The sequence below is a fragment of the Dendrobium catenatum genome, unplaced genomic scaffold (genome assembly GCF_001605985.2).
Source record: "Dendrobium catenatum unplaced genomic scaffold, ASM160598v2 fragScaff_scaffold_156, whole genome shotgun sequence".
Classification (NCBI taxonomy): domain Eukaryota; kingdom Viridiplantae; phylum Streptophyta; class Magnoliopsida; order Asparagales; family Orchidaceae; genus Dendrobium; species Dendrobium catenatum.
Genome location: NW_021318618.1, coordinates 1309446 through 1322992, shown reverse-complemented (window position 1 = coordinate 1322992; position 13547 = coordinate 1309446). Strand labels below are relative to the sequence as shown.

Sequence of the window (13547 nt, the reverse complement as noted above, 5' to 3'; positions counted from 1 at the left end):
AAAGGGGTGAGGACATTATGATTACATCAATATATTTTTAACTATCTTATTTGAGCCTCACCTAAAACTCGTGCATGCTTTTAAGAATCTTCCAATTTTTCCCTCTCGAGATAGCTCCAATATCATCCATCAAAACCCCTAAAATAAATTTCTTAAACACCATCAAATGTACACCAAGAGCCCGCTTAACCACGTGGTGCCTGCATAAGACTCATATGCATGAACAATTAGATCATAGCTAAGAAAGGGTGAACCAAAGAGGGGAAAAAGCTGGGCCTAACACACCATTGGTCAAATCAATTACAAGAAAGCTTATGCTCACGAGTGAGGGACAAACCATTAGGGCTGTTTGGGATCGCATTTTATTCTTTTTGTTTTAGTTATTTTATTTTATTTATGTTTGAGATGAAATAAAAATTTGTTTGATATGTTAAACATATGTTAGTTTATTTTTATTTTTATTGAATAACACATTAGTCGATTTATTTTATGGTTTGAGAGAGGGCGGTGGTGTCGCAGCTAGAGGTGTTGGTGGAGCAGATGGAGACATGTTAGATTGGCCCTTGGGCCGGCTGAACCGGTTCAGGTCTACAGAAGGCGGAAATGGGGGGGGGGGGAAGGGGGGGGGGGGGAGTCGGAAGCCTGGCTTGGGCATCAACATGAGTGGGACCCATACAATAATGAAGGCTTGGATTAGGAGGGAAAATTCAAATTAGGGGCTGTTTGGGGATTAATGAATTGTCCATTTACTTTAAATAATCTTTTTCTTGCTAGGGTTAGGTTTTCATCTTGAATTTGAATCTGAATTTGGGATCTTGGTGTTGGTTTTGGGCTCTAGTCTTTGGCTAGAGATTTGGAGAGTTGAATCTTCCTCTCGAATTGAAGATTCATTGTATCGGGTTGTGTCCTTTTCTTCTACTATTGAATTTCAAGTGTTTTCTCCTTGATTTTCCTACTGTTTTGGCAAAAATTGTTGTTTACAATAGAATTTCAGTGAAATTATGCTTTATTTTCCATTAGTTTGGGCTGTTTTATATCAATTTGGTATCAGAGCACGTCGATCTAAGGGATATCAATGGTCAGAAGGAGGTTGAAGTCTTGGAGGAAGAACTTGGGCAACTCAAATTAGATTTTGAGGAAAAAATTTCTGATTTTAAAATCATATCACATCCTTCAATGAAAGGATGGAGGAAAAGTTCGTTGTGGTGGAAGATATATTGAAGAAATTGCTAGAAGTTTAACCCAATCCGGCGACATCGGAAGCAAAGGAAATTATCGGCAGCCATGGAAGAGGTGGGAACCCTAACACGTTTAGGGGAAGGGAAAATCCAGAAGTGGAGATCTTGGAAGATGAAGACGAAATGTCTCCTCTAGAACCACTTTCTAGGGATGAGATGAGCATTGGCTACGAAAGAAGAGGTGCTGAATTTGTGAAGAGAGGGCATGATTTCGATCGCTGTGGTGCTGATTTTGAAAGGAGAAGAGAGAATTTTGATGAAGGGGTTGGTATGATTGTCGGAGGGAAGATCATGACAATTGGAGAGCACCTCAAGAAATGGGAGGTTATGAAGGATTCAGGGGAAACGAGGGTGACCCAAAGGTGAGGAAGCTGAAGATGCCCATATTTGAGGGTGAGGACGCATGGCTAGATCTATAAGATGGAGCGTTATTTTGCAATCAACGGGTTGACAGAGGAGGAGAAATTGACAACTGAATGACTGTGCTTAGAAAGGAAGGAACTGACATGGTACTAATGGCGGGATATGAGGCTATGCATTCAGAACTAAAGGGAGTTCAAAGACTGTTTACTGGAACATTTTCGAACTAGTAAATTTACCCCGGAACTTAGTCCGTTAAAACTCCCTCGCCGAATAAGAAGAGCGAGCGGAGGCCGGGGCCGAATTTTCGGAGCCCACAGTACTGTAACAGGTTCAAGTACCTTGATAGTATGCTGGATCGATTCTTAGAGATAATTATGGAAGGAAATTTGATGAAGGGGCTTAAACCGGATATTCGAGCAACAATTAGGGTAATGAGGCCACGAGACTTGGGGGAAGCCACGGAGCTAGCATAGTTAGTGGAGGACCAGAAGTATTTGGAGAGGGAGACTAAGGGGGAGCAACTTGATGGGGTCATATATGATAACCACCACCTTCTTATCTCCCTAAGGGCCTGCACCAGAGAGTTTCAGAGAAGTACCAAGGGAGAAAGCTGGAGGAGGGGGTAATTTCAAGAAGCTTACTGAGAAGGAGATACATGAGAAGAGGGCTAAGGGATTGTTGTTTATATGTGATGAGAAGTACATGCCAGTGCATAGGTGTAAGGACCGAACTCTTCAGGTTCTCACCATCTGTGATGACGAGGAAACTGAAGAGGGAAGTGAGAGTAGCTAGTGGTGGAGGAAGAAGAGAAGATGCATCTGGATGTTGCAAAAGTCTCTTTAAACTCTGTGGTGAGATTCCCCGAATCACACCATGAAAGTGAAAGGAGAAATAGCTAACAGAGAGGTGGCGGTGCTGATAGACAGTGGGGAAACTCACAATTTTTATTTCCAATCATATTGTCGACCTATTGAGGGTGAAATTAGTGGATACAAGTGGATATGGGGTGATGATGGGCACGGGAAAGGTGGAGATGGGTAGATGAGTTTGTAGGGACATAGTGCTGACAATTCATGGGATTCAGGTGAGGAAGGATTTTCTTCCCTTGGAATTGGGGAGTACTGATATCATCCTGGGGATGAAGTGGCAGCAGACCTTGGGGGATACTAATGTCAATTGAGGAGCATTGAGGATGAAACGAGTGGTGGGAGGAAGGAGGATGTTAATACAGCGTGATGCAGGGCTGTCTGGGGCCGGAGTATCTCTCAAATCCATGATCAAGACCATACAGGAGGTGGGAGGAGGATATTTGATGGAACTGCAATGCTTGAAGGGGGTCAGTATGGGGGAAGAGGGAGATATCCCTCTTGCATTAAAACCCATCATACAATAATTCAGTGAGATCTTTCAGCCTCCTCAAAGCTTACCACCACCCAGAGAATAGGAGCATGTCATCATTTTGAAGGAGAGGGTGTCACCGATTAATGTACGACCGTATCGCTGCCCCCAAATTTAGAAGGATGAGCTTGAGAAGCTGATCAAGGAGATGTTGGAGGCGGGGATCATAAGGCCAAGTGTGAGTCATTTCTCTTGTTCAGTCTTAGTGGTCAAGAAGAAGGATGGGAGCCGGACATTTTGTGTGGATTACCGGGCATTGAATAAGGAGACTATGCCTTATAAGTTCCCCATCTCGGTGATCGATGAACTACTGGATGAGCTGTATGGAGCAGTGATGTTTTCCAAGATGGACTTGAAGTCTGGCCACCATCAAATTAGGATGGAGGAGGGTATTCAGAAGATAGCTTTCAGAATACACGAGGGGCACTACGAGTTCTTAGTGATGCCACTTGGGCTTACGAACTCCCCTACTACTTTGCAGTCCTTGATAAATAGGGTGTTCAGGCCATACCTATGGAGGTTTGTCTTAATTTTTTTGATGACATAGTTGTGTATAGCATGACCGAAAAGGAGCATCTGGAGCATTTAAGGGTGGTCTTTGGAGTTCTACAGGAGCATTAGCTCAGGGCCAACCTAAAGAAGTGGAATTTCGCACAAACTAGTGTGGAGTACTTGGGGCATGTGGTATCTCAGGAGGGGGTGGTAGCCGATAAAGCAAAAATCGAAGTAATTCAAAAGTGGCCTCTACCTATGAACTTGAGGGAGCTAAGGGGTTTCCTAGAATTGACGGGTTACTACCAAAGGCTTGTGAAGGGGCACATCAACATAGCTTGGCCTTTGACAAAGCAGTTAAAGAAGAACAACTTCTTATGAGGGGGAAGTGGCTACCCAAGCTTTTGAGAAACTTAAGAAGGAAATGACTACAGTACCAATTTTGGCTTTATCAGATTTCATTCAGATTTTTGTGGCGAAGACAGATGCATACATATATGGGTTGGGAGCAGTGTTGATGTAGAATTATAAGCCCATAGCCTACTTCAGCCAGATATTGACAACTAGGGCCTGACTGAAGTCTTTATATGAACTGAAATTGATGGCCATCGTGTTAGCCATTCAGAAGTAGTGTCCATACCTGCTGGGCCGACACTTCATCGTCAGGATAGATCAAAGGAGCTTGAAAAATCTGTTGGAGAAGAGAATGATAATTGAAGAACATCAGAGATGGCTGTCCAAACTCTAAGCCACGGAGCTAGCATAGTTAGTGGAGGACCAGAAGTATTTGGAGAGGGAGACTAAGGGGGAGCAACTTGATGGGGTCATATATGATAACCACCACCTTCTTAGCTCCCTAGGGGCCTGCACCAGAGAGTTTGAGAGAAGTACCAAGGGAGAAAGCTGGAGGAGGGGGTAATTTCAAGAAGCTTACTGAGAAGGAGATACATGAGAAGAGGGCTAAGGGATTGTTGTTTATATGTGATGAGAAGTACATGCCAGTGCATAGGTGTAAGGACCGAACTCTTCAGGTTCTCACCATCTGTGATGACGAGGAAACTGAAGAGGGAAGTGAGAGTAGCTAGTGGTGGAGGAAGAAGAGAAGATGCATCTGGATGTTGCAAAAGTCTCTTTAAACTCTATGGTGAGATTCACCCCGAATCACACCATGAAAGTGAAGGGAGAAATAGCTAACAGAGAGGTGGAGGTGCTGATAGACAGTGGGGAAACTCACAATTTTTATTTCCAATCATATTGTCGACCTATTGAGGGTGAAATTAGTGGATATAAGTGGATATGGGGTAATGATGGGCACGGGAAAGGTGTAGATGGGTAGATGAGTTTATAGGACCATAGTGCTGACAATTCATAGGATTCAGATGAGGAAGGATTTTCTTCCCTTGGAATTGGGGAGTATTGATATCATCCTGGGAATGAAGTGGCCGCAGACCTTGGGGGATACTAATGTCAATTGAGGAGCATTGAGGATGAAACTAGTGGTGGGAGGAAGGAGGATGTTAATACAGGGTGATGCAGGGCTGTCTAGGGCCGGAGTATCTCTCAAATCCATGATCAGGACCATACAGGAGGTGGGAGGAGGATATTTGATGGAACTGCAATGCTTGAAGGGGGTCAGTGTGGGGGAAGAGGGAGATATCCCTCTTGCATTAAAACCCCTCATACAATAATTCAGTGAGATCTTTCAGCCTCCTCAAAGCTTACCACCACCCAGAGAATAGGAGCATGTCATCATTTTGAAGGAGAGGCTGTCACCGATTGATGCACGACTGTATCGCTGCCCCCAAATTCAGAAGGATGAGATTGAGAAGCTGATTAAGGAGATGTTGGAGGCGGGGATCATAAGGCCAAGTGTGAGTCATTTCTCTTGTTCAGTCTTACTGGTCAAGAAGAAGGATGGGAGCCGGACATTTTGTGTGGATTACCGGGCGTTGAATAAGGAGACTATGCCTTATAAGTTCCCCATCTCGGTGATCGATGAACTACTGGATAAGCTGTATGGAGCAGTGGTGTTTTCCAAGATGGACTTGAAGTCTGGCCAGGGCCACCATCAAATTAGGATGAAGAGGAGGGTATTCAGAAGATAGCTTTCAGGATGCACGAGGGGCACTACAAGTTCTTAGTGATGCCACTTGGGCTTACAAACTCCCCTACTACTTTCCAGTCCTTGACATAGTTGCGTATAGCATGACCGAAAAGGAGCATCTGGAGCATTTAAGGGTGGTCTTTGGAGTTCTATAGGAGCATTAGCTCAGGGCCAACCTGAAGAAGTGGAATTTCACACAAACTAGTGTGGAGTACTTAGGGCATGTGATATCTCAGGAGGGGGTGGTAGCCGATCAAGCAAAAATCGAAGTAATTCAAAACTTGCCTCTACCTATGAACTTGAGGGAGCTAAGGGGTTTCCTAGGATTGACAGGTTACTACCGAAGGCTTGTGAAGGGGCACATCAACATAGCTTGGCCTTTGACAAAGCAGTTAAAGAAGAACAACTTCTTATGGGGGGGAAGTGGCTACCCAAGCTTTTGAGAAACTTAAGAAGGAAATGACTAAAATACCCGTTTTGGCTTTATCAGATTTCATTCAGATTTTTGTGGCGAAGACAGATGCATACATATATGGGTTGGGAGCAGTGTTGATGTAGAATTATAGGCTCATAGCCTACTTCAGCCATATATTGACAACTAGGGCTTGACTGAAGTCTTTATATGAACTGAAATTGATGGCCACCGTGTTAGTCATTCAGAAGTAGTGTCCATACCTGCTGGGTCGACACTTCATCGTCAGGATAGATCAAAGGAGCTTGAAAAATCTGTTGGAGAAGAGAATGATAATTGAAGAACATCAGAGATGGATGTCTAAACTCTTGGGATATGATTTGAGATCCAGTACCGACCAGGTTTGGAGAATACTGTGGTGGATGCCTTATCTAGGTGTGGGGGAGAGCTTTAGGAGATGATTATTTCAGTACCCTTGATGGTGGATTGGGGGGCTATCAAGGAAGAAAGTGTTCATGATGAGGAGTTGAAGAAGATTCAGATGGATATGTTAAAGGATCGGAGCAACCATCAAGGCTATTTCCTTCAGGGAGAGAGGATGTTGTACCAAGGAAGATTTGTGATGCCACGAACCTCCATCCATATCCCCCACCTACTGTAGGAGTTCCATTGGACTGGGTTGGAGGCCATTCTGGAGTACAAAATACATATAGAAGATTGGCAGCTGAATTATATTTGAAAGGTATGCATAAGTATGTGGAGGAGATGGCGCCGAGGTGTGCTAGAGAAACAAATACATGGCTATGGCTCCAGGGGGGTTACTACAACCCTTGGCACTTCCAAACAGGGTATGGGAGGAGGTGTCAATGGACTTCATAGATGACCTACCACGATCTGGGGGATTCACCGTTATTTTGGTGGTGGCTGATAGACTAAGTAAATATGCGTATTTCATTCCCTTACAACATCCCTACAATGCAGTGACAATAGCTGCAACATTCATCAGTGAGGTGGTTAGATTGCACGGGATTCTAGAGTTGATAGTTTCTGATCAACATAAGGTGTTTCTAAGTCAATTTTGGAGGGAGCTGTTCAGGTTGCAAGATACAGTTCTTAAGAGAAGCACAACCTACCACTCTTAGACGGACGGGCAAATAGAGGTGGTCAACAGAAGCTTGAAGACTTATTTGAGGTATTTTGCTTCTGAAACACCACAGAAGTGGGCCAAGTTGTTAGCATGGGCTGAATATTGGTACGATACCTCGTATCACTAAGTTTCTCAGATGACCCATTTCAAAGTACTGAATAGAAGAGACGGTGCACTTGGTGCACTTTGGGTAAGGGAGTACACCAGTCTCTTCAATAGAATAATATTTGGAAGAAAGGGATAAGGTGTTGGAGGACTTGAAGAAACACTTGTTGAGGGCACAATAGATCATGAAAAAGCAGGCAGATGCACATAGGAGAGACATCCAGTTTGTATTTGGGGAGATGGTGTTCTTAAAGCTGTGAACCTACAGATGGAGGACTGTGGCCAATAGAAGGAATGAGAAATTAGCCCCATGATACTTCGGCTTCTACGAGATAGTGGAAAAGATTTGAGCCGTGGCGTACCGCTTGAAATGAATTTTTTTAAATATAATTTCTTGTAATTGACAGAATCTAAACTAAATTTCTTATTTTTTATCCACAACACAAAATCAACGTCCGCACTTAATACCCAGTCATCGAATATTCTCATTTTCATTTCTTTTTTGCAGTGAAGGTATTTTCATCTCTTCTCTCGGTGACTGATAAACGACATCGACGCCTGACTCTCGACATCCTAATACTAATCATTATAAGCATAAGTTCTAGTTAAATTACTTATTATTTTCAAATTATTTTTAAAATTTTACTTATTTAAGTTTTATACACTATTTTTTAAATATAAAAACTATAATACCGTGTCCAACCCGTGTCCGTGTCCTATATTTTCAATAACTAACGTGTCCTGTGTCCGTGTCGTGTTGTATTCGTGTCGCCGTGTCCGTGTCTGTGCATCATAGAGGACAAGGTGAGTCTTTAAGAGGGAGGTAATGTTAGACCAGCCCTTGGGCCGGCTGAACTGGTCCTCCCTGGATCAGTTCAGGCGGAAACAGAGAGGGGGGGGGGAGCCTAGCTTGGGAGGCAGCATGAGTGGGACCCACACAATAATGAAGGCTTGGATTAGGAGGGGAAATTCAAATTAGGGGCTGTTTAGGGATTAATGAATTTTTCATTTACTTTAAATAATCTTCTTCTAGTAAGGGTTAAGTTTTCATCTTGAATTTGAATATGAATTTGGGATCTTGGTGTTGGTTTTGGGCTCTAGTCTTTGGCTAGAGATTTGGATAGTTGAATCTTCCTCTCGAATTGAAGATTCATTATATCGGGTTGTTTCTTTTCATTCTACTATTGAATTTCAAGTGTTTCTCCCTGATTTTCCTACTGTTTTGGCAAAAACTGCTGTTTAGAGCAGAATTTCGGTGAAATTTTGCTTTATTTTCCATTAGGTTGGTCTGTTTTCTTTCAAGAGACCATCGACTTAGGCACAGGTTTGGCTAATGGCTTGGACACGACGTTGGGTGTTGGGAGTTCATGTTTAAAAATAATGAGAACATTTATAAATTATTTGGGTGTTTTTAAAAGCAACTTGACTTGTTTTTAAAAATAAAAAAAAATAAAAATAAGTACTTACAAAACTCAAACCAAACATGCTTTGTCCATCTATATCAAATATGGTATTTATACAATAATATATATTATGAAAAATAATATATATACATACTATCATGTGCTTTTAGCATCCAACATGAAAGCAGCATCTTAAAACATGTTCCTCAAAGAGTTATGTGCCTGTGTGCTTTTGTCCTCTCTGCCTTGATATTGTTAATTTGCAAAACTTCGACTAAGTAGAATTGCTACAATTTCTATAGATAAGAGATAGAAGATAAACCTTTGGTTATACCTCCATATGCCTTTTTTTGTGGTGAAATTGAAATCTTTGTGTTACATTTTTGTCCCATTATAGGTAAACCTAGACCTTGGAAACTACGAACGCTTCTTAAATATAAAACTGACACGTGACAACAACATAACAACTGGAAAGATCATCCAGGTAAACGTTTGATATTTTCGAATCATGATCTCAACTTTCTTAAAGCTATATTATTTCATGTTTTTCTTAAAACTAAAGAACTTCCCATTCATTTTTTGCTTTTGTGTCTGCTATTAGTCTGTTATTGACAAAGAGAGGAGAGGTGATTACCTAGGAAAAACAGTTCAGGTGCATACTAAATGTTGATATCATGCTTTTGCATTTTATGACCCACCTGAACCCTACATGATTGTCCTTACAACATAATACTAAACTTTTTTTAAAGACTGTGCCACAAGTAGTAGATGCGATACAAGATTGGATTGAACAAGCAGCTATGATACCTGTGGATGGAAAAGAAGGACCAGCCGATGTTTGTGTTATTGAACTTGGTGGGACAATAGGTTGGTATCCACTTTAGTATATTACTTTATTCAACCAACTTAAATCCACCAGATGAGATATTTCTGCATCTTTAGGCTTGCAGAGTTAATTATACTTCCGTGTGTATATTGATAGAGTGTTTCTTTAATTTTTAAAAGGTGAATTGATTGCTAATTCAGGGGATTTTGAATCAATGCCATTCTGCGAAGCGCTTGGTCAATTCTCTTATCGTGTAGGTGTGTGGATTCTTGCCCAACCGCATTCGATGCTCAGTTTTAAATGAACCTCAGTTGATGGTAAATTATGCATTGAATTCTCTAACCGTTCAGTTTCCAGGTCCTGGCAATTTCTGCCTTGTTCATGTTAGTCTTGTGCCGGTTCTGAATGTAGTTGGTGAACAGGTAAACAGCTTTGAAGTTGTGAATACTTCTTATTTGTAAATGCTTAAGCTTGTGAGATTTTTCATTACCAAGCTTGTGAAAAGAAAGCTAATAGAGGCCAACATTCTAATCAATTTGTTGGCATTTATTTAACTTTTTTTGTTAACTTTAATATTATAGAAAACTAAGCCAACCCAACACAGTGTTAAAATTCTTAGAGGGCTTGGATTGACGCCAAATTTATTGGCCTGTCGAAGTACTAAGGTAGCATTCTCTGCTCTTATGGTCTCTTAGTCTTGTGTTTTAGGCTTCGTTTGGGATGACTTTCTTACTGCTTCTTAAAGCAGCTTTCTGGTACATAAATTTTAATTTTTTACTAAAAAGTTGTTTTAAGAAGCAATAAAAAAATCGTCCCAAACGAAGCCTTAATCTCTTATCTCTCCACTTTAAACAACTTTCTTGCCAGCCCCTGGATGAAATGACCAAGGAAAAGTTGTCACAATTTTGTCACGTTCATGTATGTCATCTATAAAACAAATATTCTATTTTCCTTTCTTCGTTCGAATGACATTTCTAATGCCATAATGAACTCGTTTTTTAGGCTGAAAATATTGTTACTATCCATGATGTGACAAACATCTGGCATATTCCTTTACTATTGAAGGTGAGTTATTACACCTGCTAACTTGTTTGTAACACCGCATAATTTAGATCAGTGTATAAAGCATCCTTAATTTTTCCATCTCTGTTTTCCTTAGGACCAAAAGGCTCATGAAGCCATATTAAAAGCTCTGCAGCTTCAAGGGTTTGTGTGATCACGTTTTTACTATTATGATGTTATTATTGCTAATCCTAATTAATGTCTAAACTTATATTTGTTGTATTTAGTGTTGCTGGGGAGCCAGTGTTGGAAGAATGGGTATCCAGGGCTAAAATTTGTGACGAGCTGCACATTCAAGTAGGTTAAATAATGTAGTTCAGAGCGATTGCAGTTTCATGTCTTCTCTCGATTGTTAACCTATGATTGCTGAAAATTGATAGGTGAGAATAGCAATGGTTGGAAAATATACTGGTCTTGCTGATTCTTACCTCTCCGTTCATAAGGTAGAAGCAGACATTATACACTCTTATCTTCATTAAATAGTAGATCTGATATTTCTTTGTTTTAATTGGTTAGGCATTTTATGTTAAATGTAACCACAAGTGGTAGGACTAATATAGTGGGTTTTGGGAAGTTTATGATGTGGGGTTGTATTCATGTGTGGCACCTGTATCCTAAGCATTTCTTGTAGCTGTGTGCTGATATTTTGAAAAGAAGCTGTGTGCTGATATTTTGAAAAGAAGCTCCTCAGACGTTTCCTGTAGTGTGCTGTGCGATGGGCTTATAGAGGCCTAGAGTGGATTTATTGCCTCTTTTGTTATGACTTTAGTTGCTTCCCCATGTAGCCTGTAGTGAATCTTTCTATAGCAAGTGGTTTCTGGTATGTCCAGCATTACTTTTGCTACCGAGCTTTGCTTAGTATCACATGACTATGCTAGACCGGTCCAACCGGTCCGAATGGGACCGGCAATTACATTCAACAGGCTGAAGTTCCACCTGCAGTAAATATTGCTCCTTTGGGGCGGGGGGGCATTTTCAAAAGGGAGATGAGGGGAAAATTAGGAGGGAAAATTAATATGAAGGGGGCTATTTGGGAATTGTATTATTTTATGTTTGCTTTAAGTAATGTTTACTTAGGGTTCAATTTTCTTTTATGTATGAGTTTGCTGAAATTAGAATTTTGTTAGACTGGTCCATCAGTTTCGACGGGACCGGCTTAGGCGAACAGAGGCGGACATTTCTGCCTCCTGTACGCACGTTCGGGCGTGCGTGGGCTATTTAGGAAGGATTTTTGAAGGAGTTAGGAGGAAAATTTGAATGTAGGGACTGGTTAGGGTTCCTTTTGATTTGTATGCATTAAATAGTTTATTTTCCTAGGGTTAGGGCATCTTGAATTTGGCTGAAATTTGAGATATCTTAGGTTTAGGCTTTTGGGCTCTAGTGACGTCAAGAGATTTAAGAGAGATTGATCCTCCTCTCGAATTGAGGATCACCTGTATCTTGCTATTTTTGTGGAGAATTCTCGCTATTTTCCCAAGATTGATAGGAAATATTTGAGATCTTCAAGTGTTTCCTATTAAATTGGTATCAAAACAATTTTCTGGGTTAAATTTGAAGTTTTCCTCGCTGAATTTTGTTGTTTTCCATATCCGATCGTGTTGTTTTTGCTGATTGGAGACCATAATTCACGTTAAATTTGCGGCTCTTGCTATTAGAGCCTAAATCCAAGTTCCCATGGCATGAAGAAAGGTAGAAGTGTTGGAAGGGGAGATCGGACAATTGAAAACTGAAATATCAGATCTCCACACTCAACTTTCAGATGTTAAAAGTCAAATTTCAGCCTTCCACGAGAAGATGGATGAGAATTTTTCCACCTTAGGGGAGATGTTGAAGAAGTTGCTCGAAGGCCAATCTAAAACAACGTCGCCCGAGGCGAGGGAAGCCTCTGGCAACCCATGAAGCGGGGGAAAACTCTAATCCAATGAGGCAAAGAGGAGACCAGGAGGTGGAGACTCAAAAGGGAAAGAGAGAATGTCTCCCCTAGATCCTGTTCCTATGGAGGAGCTGGGTAGAGGGTATAGGGAGAAGCATGAGGAGGTGGAGCATGAACAAAGGGGAACTAAATTTGAGAGGAGAGGGACAAAATTCGAAAGGGAAAGGGGTGATTATGACCGAAGGGGGGATGAAATTGAAAGGAAAGGGACTTATTATGGTCCAAGGGGGGCTGAATTTGAAAGGAGACTATGGGAATTTGATGAAAGGATTGGGTATGAGCGTAGAAGGGATGATTGAGACACTTGGGGGGAACCACCCCTTTGGGGAAGGGGAGATTATGGAGGGAACAGAGGCGATTCGAGGGTGAGGAAATTGAAGATGCCAATCTTTATGGGGGAGGATGTGTATGGCTGGATCTACAAGGTAGAAAGATATTTCATCGTCAATGGATTGACAGAGGAGGTAGAGACTGATGGCATCATGCCTATGTTTGCATGGGAAGGCTTTGTCTTGGTACTAGTAGAGGGACATGCGACGACCCATATGAAGTTGGAGAGAGTTCAAGGATTATTTGATAGAATGTTTTCGAACTGGCATGAGATGAAATTTCTACTAACAGTTCTTCGCCTTGACATAGGATGGTTCAGTGATGGAGTACTGGGGGAGATTCAAGTACCTTGCTAGCCGATTGGACTACCTTCCTGAGACAGTGTTGGAGGGAAATTTCATGAAGGAATTTGACACCAAAGATCAGGGCAGCGGTTAGAGTAATGAGGCATCATGACTTGGGAGAGGCTATAGAGCTAGCTCAATTGATGGAGGATCAGGGCACTGGAGAGAGAGATGGGAGGCAGCAACTCAGGAGGTCCGAATAGGAGGACCACCACATTTCTGGCACTCAAGGAGCCGACACTGGGTACTTTAAGAGAGACTTCGAATGAGAAGACTATAGGAGTAAGACCTGGGGACAACTTCAAGAAGCTCACAAAATAAAATTACAAGAGAAAAGGGAGAAGGGGCTCTGTTTCAGATGTGATGAGAGGTATACACCGGAGCACTGGT

The 13547-nt window shown here is 41.6% G+C and overlaps 1 protein-coding gene across 5 annotated transcripts in view; it reads left to right on the top strand.

The window, feature by feature from the left end:
* LOC110108471 (CTP synthase 1-like) overlaps positions 1-13547 on the top strand; it is a 40998-nt gene that overhangs the window by 6524 nt on the left and 20927 nt on the right. For 2 of the 5 annotated variants that reach the window (XM_028691707.1, XM_020839135.2), the window contains exons 3-13: positions 9060-9146; positions 9264-9314; positions 9412-9529; positions 9689-9745; positions 9846-9910; positions 10070-10153; positions 10356-10406; positions 10491-10553; positions 10648-10694; positions 10778-10847; positions 10931-10993. In XM_028691707.1, coding sequence (XP_028547540.1) covers positions 9060-9146; positions 9264-9314; positions 9412-9529; positions 9689-9745; positions 9846-9910; positions 10070-10153; positions 10356-10406; positions 10491-10553; positions 10648-10694; positions 10778-10847; positions 10931-10993 — 756 coding nt within the window. Of the gene's footprint in view, positions 1-9059; positions 9147-9263; positions 9315-9411; positions 9530-9667; positions 9746-9845; positions 9911-10069; positions 10154-10355; positions 10407-10490; positions 10554-10647; positions 10695-10777; positions 10848-10930; positions 10994-13547 lie in introns of all 5 variants that reach the window. The other 3 variants (XM_028691706.1, XM_028691710.1, XM_028691712.1) reach the window with 3 other exon arrangements.